Source organism: Lepidochelys olivacea, assembly GCF_965140295.1.
Source record: "Lepidochelys olivacea isolate rLepOli2 genome assembly, chromosome: 5".
Lineage (NCBI taxonomy): Eukaryota > Metazoa > Chordata > Testudines > Cheloniidae > Lepidochelys > Lepidochelys olivacea.
In genome coordinates this window covers 16,261,034-16,279,280 of record NC_140415.1, presented here as the reverse complement: position 1 = coordinate 16,279,280, position 18,247 = coordinate 16,261,034, and the positions used below count along the sequence as shown (strand labels likewise).

Below are 18,247 nucleotides of genomic sequence, written 5' to 3'. Positions count from 1 at the left end.
AAAGCACAACACTCTGATGCGGAAACTACAGAACCCAAACTACCAAAGAAGAAAATTAGTCTTCTGCTGTTAGAATCTGACTCAGATGATGAAAGTGATCTGCGTTGGTCTGCACTGCTTTGGATCATTATCGAGCAGAACCCGTCATCAGCATGGGCACATGTCCTCTGGAATAGTGGTTGAATCATGAAGGGACATATGAATCTTTAGCACATCTGGTATGTAAATATCTTGCGATGTTAGCTACAGCAGTGCCATGCGAACGCCTATTCTCACTTTCAGGTGACATTGTAAACAAGAACTGGGCAGCATTATCTCCTGCAAATGTGAACAAACTTGTTTATTTGAGCGATTGGCTGAAGAAGAAGTAGGACTGATTAGACTTGTAGGCTCTAAAGTTTTACACTGTTTTATTTTTGAATGTAGTTTTTTTGTACATAATTCTACATTTGTAAGTTCAACTTCCATGATAGAGATTGCACTACAGTACTTGTATTAAGTGAATTGAAAAATATTTTTTGTTACAGTGCAAATATTCTTAATCAAAAATAAAGTGAGCACTGTATACTTTATATTCAGTGTTCTAATTGAAATCAATATATTTGAAAATGTAGAAAACATCCAAAAATATTTAAATAAATGGTATTCTAGTCTTGTTTAACAGTGCAATTAATCATGATTAATTTTTTAATCACTTGACAGCCCTAGTCCTGACTCACAAGTCTGCTGCTGTAACCAATGGACAGTGCTGCCCCTGGTGGATTTCTAATTCAGGGGGTTCTTAACTTTGCAAACAGATGTTTCAGGTGCTTTCTAGATATCAGTACACGGGTTAAACTACAGTTTACTTGCTACCTGCCAGCAGTTGTTACTGCTGAATTCTCATATGCAGGGTGGAGGTTGCTTTAGCTGTCGAACTTTAATCCCCTGCCCCGCATCCCCTTCCTGCCTAGCAAAAATAAAATAATAAATGTTGCAACCATCTCAGCAAAAATAGGTACAACAAAGGCACACGGATCATTATTCAAGAGAAACAGCTGGCGTAAAACCTGTGAATTCCTGACCATGTCCGTCAAATGCTGTGGACTGAGGAGCAGTCAGAGAAGGAAAATGCTCTAACCGCAAACAGCACAGTGGAGGCAACTCCTACAAATTAGATTAATAAATCCTACTGTGCTTTCAAACTGCTGTAACTCACCCCGCTGGAGATTTAAAATGGTGAAGCAGCAGTGTGAACAGTGTGTGTCTCCGCCTTAGGTGGAATCTTACAACTGCCCATAGCAAACACATTGAACTCTTGGGAGGGTTTTTGGTTGGTTTGGTGGTGGAGGTCAGGGGGCGGAATTGTTGGAGAGGGGGTGGGTCAGGGAGGTTGCAGTTAATTTTTAAAAGAGAGACAGAATTTAATGAAGGACTACCCCAAACTGTAGTAAATTTTGACTTTGGGTAGTAAATGTGTCCCTGGAGGCTGGCTTTTCAAAATATTCAAATTTATCCTTGGCACTTTGACCAGCAGCATTCCGGTGCTGATTTCTTAATTGAAAAGAAAAGGGAAGGGAGAAATATCTGAATGTTGGGTTCAGATTTCTCCTAGAGGAACTTCTTCATGTTCGTGCAGGTTGAAAATGACACTTTGTGGGATCTGCTCTTCCTTCGTTCTGATTTTAGTTATAGATGATATATATGTGACCAGATAGCTGATGTAATAAAATAGTATTGTGTTTTCCACTGTGTTGAACTTAGAGGTTCAAATGTGTTAATGCAGTTGAATTGATTGTAATATTTTATAAAAGTTTCTTCAACAAAAATATTGTTAGTGATTCTAGTTGTCAAAGGTTATGAAAGCAAATAAAATGCAAGCAAAATGGGAGCATTCTAACTGGCTCTCATGGGTGTCAATTACACTGTAGTGGTTACTGGTAAATCACAAAGGGTCTCCGATTACAGCCTGGTACAACTTGAAGTAAGGGAGGCAGAATAATAGTTTTGAAAGGCACATGGCTGGACTGGTAGCAACCCTGATATCAGCACTAGTTGTTATTTTTTTAGTAGTGCTCATCGGTAATTGAGTTACGTTAAAGGCATAACAGAAATAAATGAGGCAGTTGTACAAATGTGCTGGACACTTTGGATGAACTAGACAATGGTTTGGTATTTTACAGAGGCAAGAATTGGAATCAGAGAACAAGAAACTGAAAAATGAACTGAATGAGCTGAGGAAGACTATTGTAGACCGGGTGACCCAAAACAACTCATCCAGTGATATCCAGGACAGTTATACCCTCTTATTAAACCAGCTTAAATCAGCCAATGAGGAACTGGAAGTGAGGAAAGAGGAGGTGCTTATCCTAAGGGCACAGATTATAAAGGAAGCCCAGCAAAAAGAGACTGGCAAAAATATGGTAATTGAAAGGGAAAATCTTGTTCCGCTCCTATCACTGACTATTCATTACCTGTCCTGATTTCATGAAAAATGATGCTTTTGCTTTGGTAAATTGTAGGCAAAAGTGGATGATTATCTGAAACTTCCTCTGTGTAGCAGGGTGCTGATACAAAAGCACTTAATTAGCTCCTGCTCAGCCAGCTCCAATCAAGAGAAATAGATTGGGGCTGGTGGAACAGGCCTGATGCCTGGCCTGGGGATTGGCTTCACCTATGGGCCTGACAAGCTAGCAGCTATAAGGGCTGGGAGCCAGTATAAAGAGGGCAGCCAGAGGGAAAGGTCAGGCTCCTGGCTGACTGCTAGCCAAAGAGGGAACTAACCCTGGTAAATAGCTCAACATGGGTGGTGGGAGAACTGTGTGTGTAAATAAAGGCACGGGTGCTGCATAACAGGAAGCCTCTCAGAGCTTTATTAGGGCAGTCAGCGGGCCCCAGGAAGAGAGACAGGCAGAGGACCCTGTTACACAAGATCACAAGATATATCATCTGGAAGGGGGAAGATGACAGGAAAACAGGTTTTAGGCCAGGTTCTGCTTTCATGCACATGGGTGTAAAGAAAAAGTAACGCCATTTACACCTGGGTAATCGAGAGCCAAACTTGGCCCCTGGAATTTGTGAGGGTTTTTTTCCTGCTGCTGTTTAAAGCAAGTCTGTTATGTATAAAAATCCCCCCTCTCCAGCATTTGGAGATTTAAATTTCCACTTCATTTTCTCAAGGTTTTAGCACCTTCCATGCTTCAGACCATGATCCCAGACTATCTCCTCCACAAACCGACAGTGTGCCCCCTCGATCTGTCATGGTTATTGAGGCCCACTCTCATCTGCCTGACCCCCACAGGCACATACCCCCTCCCTTGTCCACATAAGACAATAGGCCAGAATAGGATAGGTCCTCCAGGAAAGGCCATTAAACGCGCTCTTAGCATCCAGAGTTTGAAAGACTTGAATGAGACCCAAGGGATTTCATGAAGATGATGATGATGTTGTTCTGCGTGTGAAATTTAGGACTCGAACATCAACACATATACCAGCTGGCCAAACAGTGACAAGCATGTCGATGCAGAGGATGCAATTGAGGCCTACCATGGGGTGTGTCAGACAAATCGGTAAGTGTGTCTCCATTGATCTTTACAGCAAAGGTGGGCCTAGGCCACAAAGCATGGATTCGGATCTGAAGTAAGTTCTGATGGTGGGGCACTGTTGGCTTTCAGTGTCTGGTCTGGGCCTGTCACAGAGAGAAAGAGCTGTGAAGTTGGGAGTAGGATCCAAAGCTCAGAGGATTGGGTCTGCCCCTTGCTGAAGGAGGGGAAGTACTGGACAGGTGGGACAACCAAAGGTTGCAGAGAGAAAAATAAATGCCCACCAAAGCCGAGTTACCCTCCACTACACGGGCTTCCTTATGGCAGAAGCTGGGCAGTGCAGTACAGAGTCCAGAACTGAGCAGTAAAACTCCTGCAGTATGGAAACCCATGGAGCTGAAGGACTGAGAGATTTTAAATATAAAGGTTTCAGAGTAGCAGCCGTGTTAGTCTGTATTCGCAAAAAGAAAAGGAGGACTTGTGGCACCTTAGAGACTAACCAATTTATGCTCTAATAAATTGGTTAGTCTCTAAGGTGCCACAAGTCCTCCTTTTTTTTTAAATATAAAAATCTTTAAATCCAGCCCTGATATAGTAGCAAGAGTAGAATACGGCTTATATTTTAGAGAAGAATTATGAGTTAGTCGTTTCAGAAAACTCTTAATGTCATGCAGGGAAGTCAGTTGTTAGAAGAATCCCTATCCCATTTCCCTAGAGGCAAAAAGTCTGTTCCAGTGAAATGAGCTAATGTACACATCTATGTAGTCTCAGGCATCACCCACATTATCTGCTATTTCTGTATCTAAACTCTGAGCCAAGAATCCTCTTTGATTACAGATTTCCTAAAGTGATAGTTCATACTCTGAATTTGTCTTCCTTCATAATAATAACAATAATAATAGAGTTTATACTGTTGTTGAGAAATTCACTTTGTGCAACTCTCCAGGAGTACATAAGATCTATAGATAATATCTTGTAAAGAGACAAGTTAATAAGTGAATTAAATGTTTATTTTACTGCAAGGAAATTGAATATTTGCTTGTCTCTACCTGGTTATCTGGCAGGAATAGAGGGGTTTTTTTCCCATTGCAAATTTTCATTTACCCAGGATATTCATGAGACCTAACTGTTGCAGAGTTTGACTAATGGTTTCTAATAAAATAGCATACCTAGCCAGTTTGTAAACTCTGGCACATGAAAGCTCTTTCCTTTTCCACCAGGAAAAGGAATTCATAAAATCTGGGAGAGGAATTTCTCTCCATTTAAAGGTTCAGTACACAGAAAACAAATGACAACAATACTATCTAAATACACCACATGGGCAAGAAGAGAACTTCTCTGTTCAGTAGAGCAGGTCTGGCACCTTTCATCAGCACCACTGAAAATGGCCCTAGTTGGAGCTGAACTAAGTGAAGTTTGTGAGTTTGATGTTTCAAAATTCCTTTCAGATTTTATTCAGAGAAGACGGCAGTGCTTACATTGCACTTTGACAAATGAGGGTGGTGTAAACATTAACTAGCTAATCCGCTTAATTAAAGAAGAGTGGTCCTATTGACTTTTTAATGAATCAGTCAATCTGAACTTCTGGGTGAGGGAACCCTTAGTGGTTTTGAGTCAATACCATACTGATGAATCCAGAATAAATGCTTATTGCCTATCATTCCCAAAGTAGTTTTCTCTTAAGATAATAGCACCCCTTTGAGTTGATTTCATAATTGACCACATTTTAATATGGTTAAAAAATAAAAACAGGAGGAGGGAAGGATTTTTGTCTTGCAAGAACATCAACTGGGAAAAATCACCATCCAGTCAGAGTTCTCCTGTTAGTAGTATGCAAATAATGATAATTAATAAACAGTGAAGACAATCATTTATTTATTTGTCAATGTTTAAATGCACATCCCAGTGCTGAGCCTCTGACCACAAGCATGGTAACAAATCAGTATTTAAAACAACAAATTGACTCAAGACAATCAAATAAACTTTCCCTGTATAACTCAGCTAGCTGTTCCGCCTCTGGAAGAAACCACAGTAAGACAATATAGACCAAAATTTTCAAATTGATAGATGCCTACAGTTAAGGTTCTAAATGCATATGTAAGTACCTAAATAAAGGCAGTCGATGCTTAGCAGTGCTGAGGACCTAAGCTCACAGGGCTGATGATAGAGCTTAGAATAAAGGCCACTTTTATCTAGGCACCTAAATATGGATTGAGAAAACTAACTTTAAGCACCAAAGTTCAGAAAATATTTGCCCTAGGCCTGAAGAACTCCAGATATTCTTCCATGGGTTGACTTTATGTATGGCTTGAAAGCAGAGCACATAGAAAACAACTCTGACCACTGGCCAGTGTATCTAACCTGTGCTTCGTTTCCAGAGCTTAGACATTAGCATTGCTTTGAATTAGCTGTGAGATGGAAGAGTATTCATGGTAATATGCATATGTAGACATTCCCTTTCTCGTACTGATACCCTTCTACACTGCTTCTGCAACAACAACAAATACCTCGTAACCTGGGGTGGCAGGTGGGATGATAGACTCACGGAATTGTGTTAAGGCTTATCAACTTGGCTAAAAGGAAATAAATAGCTTTTAAGGCTCCCACCAATTTTAGGTGCACATTTTCTATGTGCACAGAGATTTAACTCCTTTGAAGAGTGAATCTGTGGAAACGACATCTTGGGTCTACATGTTCTCTCAATGCCTACAGCTCAAATTATTCAATTTACAAGTTGTTGTTGTTGTTTAAAAAAGGCTTGGATTTTTTTCAGCCAGCTTTCCAAACTCAAGCTGGTGCTGAAAGTCAAGCTGGGTTATTTCCTGATCTATGCTTGCTTCATCAACAAGAAACCTGACTCAGCTCAGACGTATTAGATGACTGATGTGCAATTCAGGTGCTTGCCTGACATATCAAATGCTGAATATCGAGAGCTGTCAAAAAAAATAATTTTTCTTGTAAACTGAGCAAAATTGATCTGGAAATCATTGAGAGAGGATAACCATGGGGCTCCATGATGCCATTTCTCCAGTGTCACTTTGCAGAGTAGACCCATACTTTAAGTGTGTGGTTTCCATTTGGGAGTGGCACATCTGACTCCCATCCCTCCCACCCCTTTTGAGAGTTACCTACACAAAGGAAATCACTTTCAGTTAAAAGATAAGTCTTTTCCTTACAGCTGAGTGGATCCTGCTACAGCATTTTATATAGCACAGAATGTATCTCTTCAGTGGCTCACTTTTCTTTGAAAGTCAAACTGTCAAGTGAATTTTATTTTCCTTTTTTAAAGACCTTCAAACTCACTTTGGAACTGAAGTGACATAAATCAAGTTATAACAAATGTTTCTTGGCCAGATTACAAATCTCATTTTATTCATTTGTAAAATGTCCAGACATTAAAGTTAAATGAGCTCCTTTCATTTTGTCATTAAAACTGATTTGACTGCTAATGTGCAACTTCTACAACACTGGTGAGACAAGATTTTTCTGGGCACCTTTTTATCTAATTAGAGGGAATGCAGAGAAAAGTAACAACAAAAGATTCAGGGGCTTGAGGGATGGTTTTGAGGAAAGATTGAAAGAACTTGGCATGTAAAGCTTTCCTTAGTGACTAAGGGGGACTGTTCTGATACAGTAGAGGAATTGGTAGGATGTAAATACAAAGATGGGAGATAAATTGTTCTGAGTGGTATAAGTAAGCATAGAAGGGATGAGACTGAACAAAGGAAAATGAGGCTATCAGAAGAGTGTTCCTAATAGCGAGATCTATCACACTGTAGGATGGTCTCCCAAAGAAAGCGGGGGAAGTGCGAGTAACTGAGTCATTTTAAAATTGGACTGGACAAAGAAATGAAGAATATATTGTACAGAGCAATCCTGTATAAGCAGAGGGAGAGAGGAAAAGACTAAATAATCCTTTCCTGGCTTCAGTGTCTTTGATTCTTTCTCAGTAGATTTGAAAAGACACACCTTTTGAAGTAAGAGTGGGAGAATGTAAAACACCATAAAAGAACCATCGGGCCCTTACTTGCTCAGGCTTGGTTAATCACAATGCCACTTCTTGCTTTCTTCACTTAAAGAAGGGGGGAAATCTCATGTAGAAAACTAGTAATTTCCAATGTACTGGACAATGGGAAAGAATTGAGATCTGGTCTATACTTACAGGATTTGGCAGCGTAGCGGGATCAGGAGAGTGAAAAATTGCTTCTGTAAATGACATAGGTATGTCGACAAAAGTGCTAGTGTAGGCAGTTATGCTGCAAAACAGTCTTTTGCCAGTATGGTGAATTCTGTTCGGGAAACTGGTTTAAGTAAAAGAACGCTTTTGCCAGTATGAACTGTATTTCCACTAGGAGAGTTTACTGGCATAGCTATCTGGGCAAACCTTTTCTAGTGGAGACTAGACCTTTTCCTTTTATATTGCACTTTTCGTCTGAAGATCTCAGAGGTATGCAGGGATGGGTAATTATGTTCTCCCAATTTCGAGCTGGAGACATTGAGGCAAAGAGGGTTGGACCATCCAAGGTCACACACTGAACTAGTGGCAAAAGCTGCAACTACAACCCAGGTCAAGTACTTGGAGTAGAATCTAGTCCCGGTGCTTCGCCCACTAGAGCCAGTGGGAATGATGTATCTGAAACCATTCATGTTGCTTTGCCCTTAGAGGAATTGGTGTAGATGTACAACAAACCTAAGAGCCGGGTCATATCTGCGCTGTGCTTTTAAAAAAAAGATCAAGATTGATATTTGAGAGGTTCCAATAAAAATTTCAGTGCAGGAAAATTTCTTTCATTTTTTGGTAGTGGACCCTTTTTCCTATGTGCTTTCTTTGTTCTCAAAGCCATTTCCTCTCCACTTTGTCTGCTCGCCTACCCCTTGATCTCCGTTGTGTTCTCTCATTATGATTGTTGTTCCCCTTGCTTTTTTGTTTTCTCTTCCCTTTCTTGGTGTCCTCTCTCTCCAGTTTTGTCTAGTGTCTGGCTGATAGCAAAATGAAACTGGCTAGATTAAAGATTTCAAGTTGTGGAAAATATTGCTTTTAGATTTTGAGATCCCCTTCAGCTTCACTGCCAGTAGGGGGAAGAGGAGTAAAGTGAAACTGACTAGGCTCTCAAATTCAGAGGACCAGGTCACCTGCTTAAAGTAAGTCAGCAGAGTTCCAGTCATCTCAGTGCAGCTATGCTGATTTACTCCTGCTGAGGATATGGCTCAAAAGCATAAGAGATTACAGCAGTAGTAAGTTTCTTCGATTCTGGCTGGAGCTGCACCAAAGAAGACAGTGCTCCAAGAGGCTAGATTTTTTTGAATGCTCTGCTCCATCAAGATTGTTGTTCCCGTGTCAACTGAGTCTCTTGCATTGAAATGGGGTTTAGACCAATATTAGTAAAGTAACTAAAATGCAGCTGAGCCAGAATGCTTTTCCAGTACAGAGAAAAGTTAACAACCAGTGTCTTGTGCATTTTCTATTGGTGGAGTTTTCCAGCATAAACCAACTGAAATACAAACTTGATTCTTACCCCCACAAAAGGCCTAACCCCTCCATTGAAGTAATTGGCCAGACTCCAATGGGAAAAGGATCAAAATCTTATAGTGGTGTACATCAAAATTAACTCCACTGAAGTTAATAGTTACACCACTGTAAAACAGGCCTGAGTGAGAGGAGAAATCAAGACCACAGGGCCTAAGAAAACTGTAACTAATATGCCTGTACCAGAAGACAGTGAGTGTGTATGTATGAATGCATACCCCCCATGCCACACTAGTGAATCATAGAAATGTAGGCCTGGAAGGGAGCTTGAGAAGTCATCAAGTTCACCCCCCTACACTGAGGCAGGACCAAATAAACCTAGACCATCCTTGACAGGTGTTTGTTCAACCTCTTCTTTAAAAGCTTCAATGATGGGGATTGCACAACCTCCCTTGGAAGCCTGTTCCAGATCTTAACTGCCCTTTATAGATAGAAAGTTTTTCCTAATACCTATCCTGGCTCTCCCTTGCTGCAGATAACCCCATTACTTCTTGTTCTACCTTCAGTGGACTTAGACAACAATTGATCACCATCCTCTTTGTGATAACCCTCAACATATTTAAAAACTGTTTAGCAGGTTCTTTCTCAGTCGTCTTTTTTCAAGACTATACATCCCCAGTGTTTTTTTAACTTTTCCTAATAGGTCAGGTTTTCTAAACCCTTTATTCATTTTTGTGGCTCTTTTGGACTCTCTCTCGTTTATCCACATCTTTTCTAAACTGTGTGGTGCCCAAAACTGGATACAGTACTCCAGCTGAGGCTCACCAGTGCCAAGTTTAGTGGGGCAGTTACCTCCCACATTTTACATATGACACTACTGTTAATACACCCTAGGACGTTATTAGCCTTTTTCGCAACTGCATCACATTGTTGACTTGTATTCAATTTATGATCCACTGGAACCCCTGGATCCTTTTCAGCAGTACAAACATAGTTGTGCATTTGATATTTCCTTCCTGAGAGAAGTACTTTGCACTTGTCTTCACTGAATTTCATCTTGTGCAATTCAGACCAATTCTCTCATTTGTCAAGGTCCTTTTTCATTCTAATCCTGTCCTCCAAAATGCTCGCAACCCCTCCCATCTTGGTGTCATCTGCAAATTGTATAATCATAGTCTCCACTCCATTATCCAAGATTTTAAGGAAACTATTAACTAGTATCAGACCCATGACTGACCCTTAGAATCATAGAATCATAGAATATCAGGGTTGGAAGGGACCCCAGAAGGTCATCTAGTCCAACCCCCTGCTCAAAGCAGGACCAATTCCCAGTTCCCAGTTAAATCATCCCAGCCCGTCCTTGTGGGACCTCACTAGATATGCCTTCCCAGTCTGACAGCAAACGATTGATAACTACTGAATATAGCTTTTCACCCAGTTGTGGACCCACCTTATAGTAATTTCATCTAGACCATATTTCCCTGTTTGCTTATTAGTGTGTCATGTGGAACTGTGTCAAAAGGCATATTAAAATCAAGATATATCTGGTCTACTGCTTCCCCACTATCCACTAGGCCAGCAACCCTCTCAAAGAAGAAAATTCCTTATAATCCTCTATGTGTTTATGAACTGATTCTTTAATAATTTGTTCCAGTATCTTTCCAGGTATCAGTTAGGCTGTAATTCCCTGGGTCCTCTTTGTTCCTCTTTTTAAAGATAGGTACTATGCTTGCCCTTCTCCAGTCCTTGAGTAAATTCACCAAAGCCACACTTCACTTATGAGCATGTCATGTGAAACACTGTCAAAAGCCTAACTAAAATCCAAGCTATAATAAGGGCTAGCAATAGAAAACAACTGATTACTTTCTTTGAATTCTTTTTACCTTCCATTGTTTTTTCCCTTTTCTTCCCAAGACTTTTGCTATGAACACAAATGACCTTCCTTACCCGCATCCTCAGTCAGGACTGCTGGGCCTAGTATTGCCCCTTGAGGCTCCCATGTATGGGGCACGGCCACTGACTGAAGGAGCAGCATGCAGTGGCTCAGCTGGGCAGCAGTATTTGTGCTCTTTCTCTCTGTCCTCCTTCAGTCTTCCCTAACTCTTTAATTCCGCTGTTTATCCTCCCCCTTTGCCTCCAGGTCGGTAATATCCATGCCCACCCGGAAAAGGAATCCATAAAATCTTTGCCATGGAGAGCGACAGCCCCACTCATCCAAATTAGAAGTATATAGGATTTGGCAAACTACCACACTCTTCTTCTCAATTACTATGATTCTTGTGTGACAATAGATTACCCCTGTCCGAGTTGTACATTGACTGTCACAAGCCAGTGCTGGCAACATCACAGTTTGCTACCATGGCAGGCAACACTGTTCAGTGGCTTGAGCGCAGGTTTCGGAGTCAGAAAACCTTAGTTTTACTCCTGGTTCTCCCTTTGACTCAGTCTGTGATCTTGGGCAAGTCACTTGACTTTTCTGCATGAAAAGGGATGATATTGCTTGCTTACCTTTGAGAGGCCAGTCGTGCCTACCCCAAATTTTAAATATGACGAGTTATGTCCACCCCCCAAATCATGAGATTTTAATAGATAGTAAATGTTGGCTTCTTTTAATTTGCCTTCTGGATTTTGAGCCTTTTGAGTTCATTTGGCTCAGACTTCCCAGCTTGTCTCCAGGTAGGCTAACCACTTATGAACATGAAAGCTAAGATTCTCCAGAAGCTGGGGCTGGAAGTAAAATGGCAAATATCAGACAAGATGTAATAAAATCATGTTAGCTGGCAACAGTGGCTCCACTCATGACAGGGTGGAGGAGTGCAGAGTCTGACGGCAACTCTTGTATTACCAGGGAAGGGGGCACAACTGTCTGACTGTGAAATTACAGGGGTAGGAAGAGGATTCTGACGACGGACTAGAGAAGGGCTCTTTATGTACAGTTTAGTAGTGATGCCAAAGGGAAGAGAGTTTAATGACGTTTTGTTCTTTTTTTAAAAAGTTTGCCTGAGTGTAATGGGGACTCCTTACTTTCCCCCTTTCTGTTGCAACTGACATTTTGCCTTTCTTTCCTGTCCCCTTGTTTTCCTTTTCTCTGTCCTTTATTTCTAGCAAGACTGAGGACTGGGGCTATCTCAATGAAGATGGAGAGCTCGGCTTGGCCTATCAGGGCCTAAAGCAAGTTGCCAGGTCAAATGCTTTTTTCTTCTTCCTCTTTCCTTTTCCCCGCCTCATTCATACGCTCACATGTACTCTCTCTGCCTCACTGTCCTTTACAATAGGAATTGGAGATGGGGCTAACCCAAGCTGAGCCACCATAACTTTGAGGGGGAGATGGAACATTTCTAAGGTTTTGGGAAATTGTGGTCCTGAGCCAAACCTTGGCACTCACGCCCATCTCTAGGAATGCAGCAACCAACTAAAGTTTGGGTTGGGATGTAGTTCTTCAACATTGCTGCACGAATGTATCATTGTGTACCACACCAAAACTGTATCTATGATCCCCAGAGGTGCTGGGAAACCTTACCCTGTTTGTGGGTGCTGCACCCTTTTGGATTCGGCCTTATGTGTTTTAGAGATATTTATATGTGGTGTGGAGGAACAACGGTATTTCATGAACCAACTCCTGGCTCCATTGAAGTCAATGGCATAACTCCCGTTGAGTTAAGTGGAGTCAGGGTTTCACCCCAAGTATCTAATTATAGTCCCTTTAGCTCTGACTGAACTTCTCCTTTTGTAAAGTGTATTAAAGTCTTCTGTTCTCTTATCTGTTCATGAACGTGTAAGAAAGGATGCTGAGTCCCTTTTAAATGTACTGTTTTCTTTGTCCTCTTTGCATGCTCAAATTCACCTGAATTACTCCTTTTCCACTCAATCCAATGTCTAGAAGTGTGTCAGGAGGAGAATTATTACTGCTTGCAGATTACCTCTGACACTCCAATGCACTCCTATTTTGTGGATGAATATATCAGAGGGACACATTGCAGGTGATTCCTGCAATTTCAATGTTCCCCTGTGCAAGCACAGTGCTTCTGTAATAACTTCTCCAAACTAATCACCTTTTGGGAGGATGAATAATGGTTAAAGTAGAATCCAGGAGTCCCAGTTCCCAGTAGCCTATTCCCAATTCTGATACTATTTACAGTTCTCAGAATGTCTGATCATTACATGTTAATCTTTCTACCATCTCACTTTATCCTTCTGTAATACAAGGATGATAATACTTATCTGCCTCACAGAGAGGTGTTGTGAGCCTCTCCATCAGTGTTTGTAAAGTGCGATCATCTGATGAAAAGCACTATCAGGGGGAAAGTAGTCGTAATATTTATTAAAATGTAGTGTCAATTTTAGAGCAACCAGAGGGAGGGCAGAAGCTCTTCTGAGAATAATATGAAATATATGACTGGGCTGATTGGCTGCCTACTTTCCTCAGAACTGCAAATACAAGAGGACCATATTTGTCTACGTGTTTGGTTCAGGTTCAACTTGATCTCATATGAAGCTGCATCATGAAAAAAACTTGTACTTTTTAGCATAGTGGAAGGCCCAACACAATATTAACTCCTGACAATATGTCAGCAAGGTCATGTCCATTATTATCTCCATCTGACAGATATTGAGTGAGTGGGTGGGTGGGTGTATGTACAAATGCAGAAAATGGGGAGGATGTTGGACTCCACTGAACAGAACAACTGAAAAGTTTTCAGCTGAAAATCAAAAAGACAACATTTTCCATGGAAAACAGACACTTTGCACACACACAACTTTGGCTTGTTGAAAACTGTGTTCTGTTGAAGCACAATTTAGATAGAAAACCTTTTTGACCTGCCCTAATTAAGGCCCTGATTCAGCAAGATACATAAGCATGTGCCTACATTTAAGCACAAGCATAGTTCTCTTGACTTTAGTGGGATAATTCAGGTGCCAGAAGTCATGCATGCTCTTTTTCACTGGCAGGGTGGTGAAACACTGGAATGTGTTACCTTGGGAGGTGGTGGAATCTCCTTCCTTAAAGTTTTTAAGGTCAGGCTTGACAAAGCCCTGGCTGGGATGATTCAGTTGAGGATTGGTCCTGCTTTGAGCAGGGGGTTGGACTGGATGACCTCCTGAGGTCCCTTCCAACCCTGATATTCTACGATTCTATGATTAAGTACCTTGCTTAAGACCACACAGGAAATCAGTGGCAGAGACAGAGCTAAGGCTTCAGACTTCGTAACTTTCGGTCCCTTGTTCAAACCATTCAATCTTGCTGGAACCACTTTGCTAGCATTTGTAATCTTGTTTAGATCCTATTGGAATACTTAAAAGCACTAAGGGAGAGATTTCCATTTGGTACACTATAATTGGTACCCTTAAAAATAAATTAACTTGCTAAACATTGTTTATTAGTACACCCAGCATTGAGGAGGGCAGTAACCTTTATATGATGAATCGTTCTTCCTTTGGATGAAGAAGGTATGTGGGAGGAAAAGGAAAGAGAAAGGCACAAAAATGGCTCATACGGTCCATTTTACTGAAAGTACAGCTTGTGCTTTAATTTATCACTGCACAGAATGACATGCTGTTCGTCCAAATGGAATTCTTCTCCTTTTGTAATTAAAGACACCCCGCTGCTGCCAGAGTTTGTTTTCCTTTGATGCACTTTCTAAGGGGTTTATTTAACTTGCTATTCTTCAAAATGACTTAGAAAAGAATTTTTTAAAATGGAAAATGCAAACTTCTTGCGGTCTTTCTTCCGTGTCTGAGTCAGTGTGACATTTTCCACTGCAAAGCTGAGCCTACATTTTCAGAAGTGACTAGTGGTTTGGGGCATCTCAGTGTTTGGGTGCAAAGCTGAAGCCAACTGAAAGGGGCCTGGTTTCCTGAAACTGCTTCGCATCCACTGTCTGAAAATCAGGCTGCTTTAAGATGTTTCAGACTGGGCATCCAAAAATGGAAACACCTGAAATCACTGGTGATTGTTTAAATCTGGGCTTAAGTCTTAACTAATTCATATTTGGCTGTTTTTTATCTTGTTGTTTAAAAGTATATTAGATATTTGGATTTCTCAGCAAAAGATGTACAGTACAGTAACCAAACACCTTACCGTTGCTTTGTAGGAGAAGTATAACTTGGATGTAATACACGAGAGCTTGATCCAGTGCCCACTGAAGTGAATGGGAGTCCTTCAGTTAACTTCAGTGAGTGGTGGACCAGGGTCTTAGCACCAAACTGTCTCCCTTCCCACAAAACTACACGGATCTTCGTAGCATTTTCCCATCACTTGAATCTAAACCACGCCTGGGTGTCTTTCTGAAAGATATGCTAGAGCTCAAACAGAAGTCATCGGCTTGTTGCAGAAGTTACTGGGGTACTTTGGTTGGTTAATACAGAAGATCAGAATAGATTATCATAATGGTCCCTTCACTCCTCCTCTTATCAGGCTCCTGGAAGCCCAGCTTCAGGATCAGAGGAGAGAGCACGAAGAGGAGGTGGAAACTCTGAAAACCCAGGTGGAAACCCTGAGAGACGAGATGGAGAAACAGCAGCAGGTGTTTTTCCAGACCCTACAGCTACCACCAGAGGCCCAGGTGGAATTTGGCATCCAGCAAGAAATCACACGTCTGTCAAACGAAAATCTGGTAAGAGACCATGTAAAATGACTGTCCTTCATGACCTATACTGTAAAAACAGATCAGTGGTTGATGGAGGTAAGATGGGAAGAACTCCCATCACACCCACCCTTGTATATGAACACACAACTAGCCAGCGGAGCTGCCTTCCCAGAAGCTAGATGCACTAGTAATCCCAATCACTCCCAGTGGTGTTCCAACAACACAGTGGGCTATTGCTGTAGAGCACTGAAACGCTGTTTTATAAGGGTTGGATGGTGAGTAGGAGAAGTCGTGCTGCATGGTGTAAAAGGTCATATTTTGTGATGTACCCAGTGACATTTTGCCATTCTCTGGACATAAGCAAAATGGTTTAAGGCCACAGTCTGGCCCTGTGCGCTTTAATATACATAGTCAGGGAAGAATAACTCCCTCCACTAGCAGGAATAATGGTTGAAATGTTATGGTCTGTCTTCTGCAGGAAATCATAGAATCATAGAATATCAGGGTTGGAAGGGACCCCTGAAGGTCATCTAGTCCAACCCTCTGCTCGAAGCAGGACCAATTCCCAGTTAAATCATCCCAGCCAGGGCTTTGTCAAGCCTGACCTTAAAAACCTCTAAGGAAGGAGATTCTACCACCTCCCTAGGTAACGCATTCCAGTGTTTCACCACCCTCTTAGTGAAAAAGTTTTTCCTAATATCCAATCTAAACCTCCCCCACTGCAACTTGAGACCATTACTCCTCGTTCTGTCATCTGCTACCATTGAGAACAGTCTAGAGCCATCCTCTTTGGAACCCCCTTTCAGGTAGTTGAAAGCAGCTATCAAATCCTCCCTCATTCTTCTCTTCTGCAGGCTAAACAATCCCAGCTCCCTCAGCCTCTCCTCATAAGTCATGTGTTCTAGACCCCTAATCATTTTTGTTGCCCTTCGCTGGACTCTCTCCAATTTATCCACATTCTTCTTGTAGTGTGGGGCCCAAAACTGGACACAGTACTCCAGATGAGGCCTCACCAATGTTGACTAGAGGGGAACGATCACGTCCCTCGATCTGCTCGCTATGCCCCTACTTATACAGCCCAAAATGCCATTGGCCTTCTTGGCAACAAGGGCACACTGCTGACTCATATCCAGCTTCTCGTCCACTGTCAACCCTAGGTCCTTTTGCGCAGAACTGCTGCCTAGCCATTCAGTCCCTAGTCTGTAGCGGTGCATTGGATTCTTCCATCCTAAGTGCAGGACCCTGCACTTATCCTTATTGAACCTCATCAGATTTCTTTTGGCCCAATCCTCCAATTTGTCTAGGTCCTTCTGTATCCTATCCCTCCCCTCCAGCGTATCTACCACTCCTCCCAGTTTAGTATCATCCGCAAATTTGCTGACAGTGCAATCCACACCATCCTCCAGATCATTTATGAAAATATTGAACAAAACCGGCCCCAGGACCGACCCTTGGGGCACTCCACTTGACACCGGCTGCCAACTAGACATAGAGCCATTGATCACTACCCGTTGAGCCCGACAATCTAGCCAGCTTTCTACCCACCTTATAGTGCATTCATCCAGCCCATACTTCCTTAATTTGCTGTCAAGAATACTGTGGGAGACCGTGTCAAAAGCTTTGCTAAAGTCAAGAAACAATACATCCACTGCTTTCCCTTCATCCACAGAACCAGTAATCTCATCATAAAAGGTGATTAGATGATCAGACTAGATGATCATAGTTGTCCATTCTGACCTTAAACCTCTGAATCTATTAATGTTATTTATAAGCAGGGCTACGGTTTTGTCACAGAAATCATGAATTTGAATAAAGTCTGTGACATCTTGGAAGTGGCTGTAAAAACACATTTGATTAGCCTCCAAACTGAGTGGCATGGTGACCTGGTGCACTGGGTCACAGCACCATTCGGGTTTGGCCCATCCGCCCTGCCATCTCCATTTATGGATGGGCCATACCTGAGAGGCACTGCATCTCCATGTGCCAGGTTGCAACACCCAGAGCAGGGAGTCAGGTCCCGTCCCATGGGAGAGGACCTGCTGCTGCAGGGTGGGCTTGCTTGCCAAATCTTCTCTTCCCTACAGTGCCTCACTTTCAGCAGCCCCAATAGTCTTCTGTATGGTGATGTGGCAAAACCGACATTATTCGGTGACCTTTCCGTGACTTTTCATTTTTTTGCACACCTGTGCTGTGAAATTTACTAAAAATGTATGTGCCAAAATCATAGCCTTATTTATAAGAATTGGCATTTCCTGAGCCTGGGTGGGTGGGTAGGTAGATGCTGCTGCCTCACTCAGGATCGTCTCTTTAGAGAACTTTATCCCGTTCAAACAGACATGTCTGAACCATTTACATATGAATGGCAGCCAGGAAATAAAGCCCTGAGGTGATAAACTATAAATCATTACCTACTGTATAATACTTCCAGGAGGAGTCAGGATCAGGAGACGTGGGCTTATTTATGTGAACATGTAGACAGATGGAAGAATGATTTCCTCTTCTGCTGATGTTAAACAGTCATTCAGAGGGGAGACCCCATGAGACCAATTTTGGGGGCAACTGTTAACACATTCTTTATCATTCTTAATCCTCCGTGTTAGGAAAAGTATGTCATGCAGCAAAACAAAAATCTCTTGCTCGCTGTGCAACGTGTTCAACTTTAATCCCTTGGC

General features: G+C 41.9%; 2 protein-coding genes across 2 annotated transcripts in view; both read left to right on the top strand.

Annotated features, from left to right (window-relative positions):
* The window catches only part of MYO5B (myosin VB), a 363,824-nt gene that overhangs the window by 322,587 nt on the left and 22,990 nt on the right, over positions 1–18,247 (top strand). Inside the window, exons 28-30 of the mRNA XM_084628998.1 lie at positions 2,163–2,402; positions 3,448–3,548; positions 15,404–15,602. Of these exons, the coding sequence (XP_084485124.1) occupies positions 2,163–2,402; positions 3,448–3,548; positions 15,404–15,602 (540 nt within the window). The remainder of the gene's footprint in view (positions 1–2,162; positions 2,403–3,447; positions 3,549–15,403; positions 15,603–18,247) is intronic.
* The window catches only part of LOC311520972 (large ribosomal subunit protein uL22), a 316,080-nt gene continuing 308,831 nt past the window's right edge, over positions 10,999–18,247 (top strand). Inside the window, exon 1 of the mRNA XM_084629003.1 lies at positions 10,999–11,008. The gene's annotated coding sequence lies outside the window, so the exon portion shown is untranslated. The remainder of the gene's footprint in view (positions 11,009–18,247) is intronic.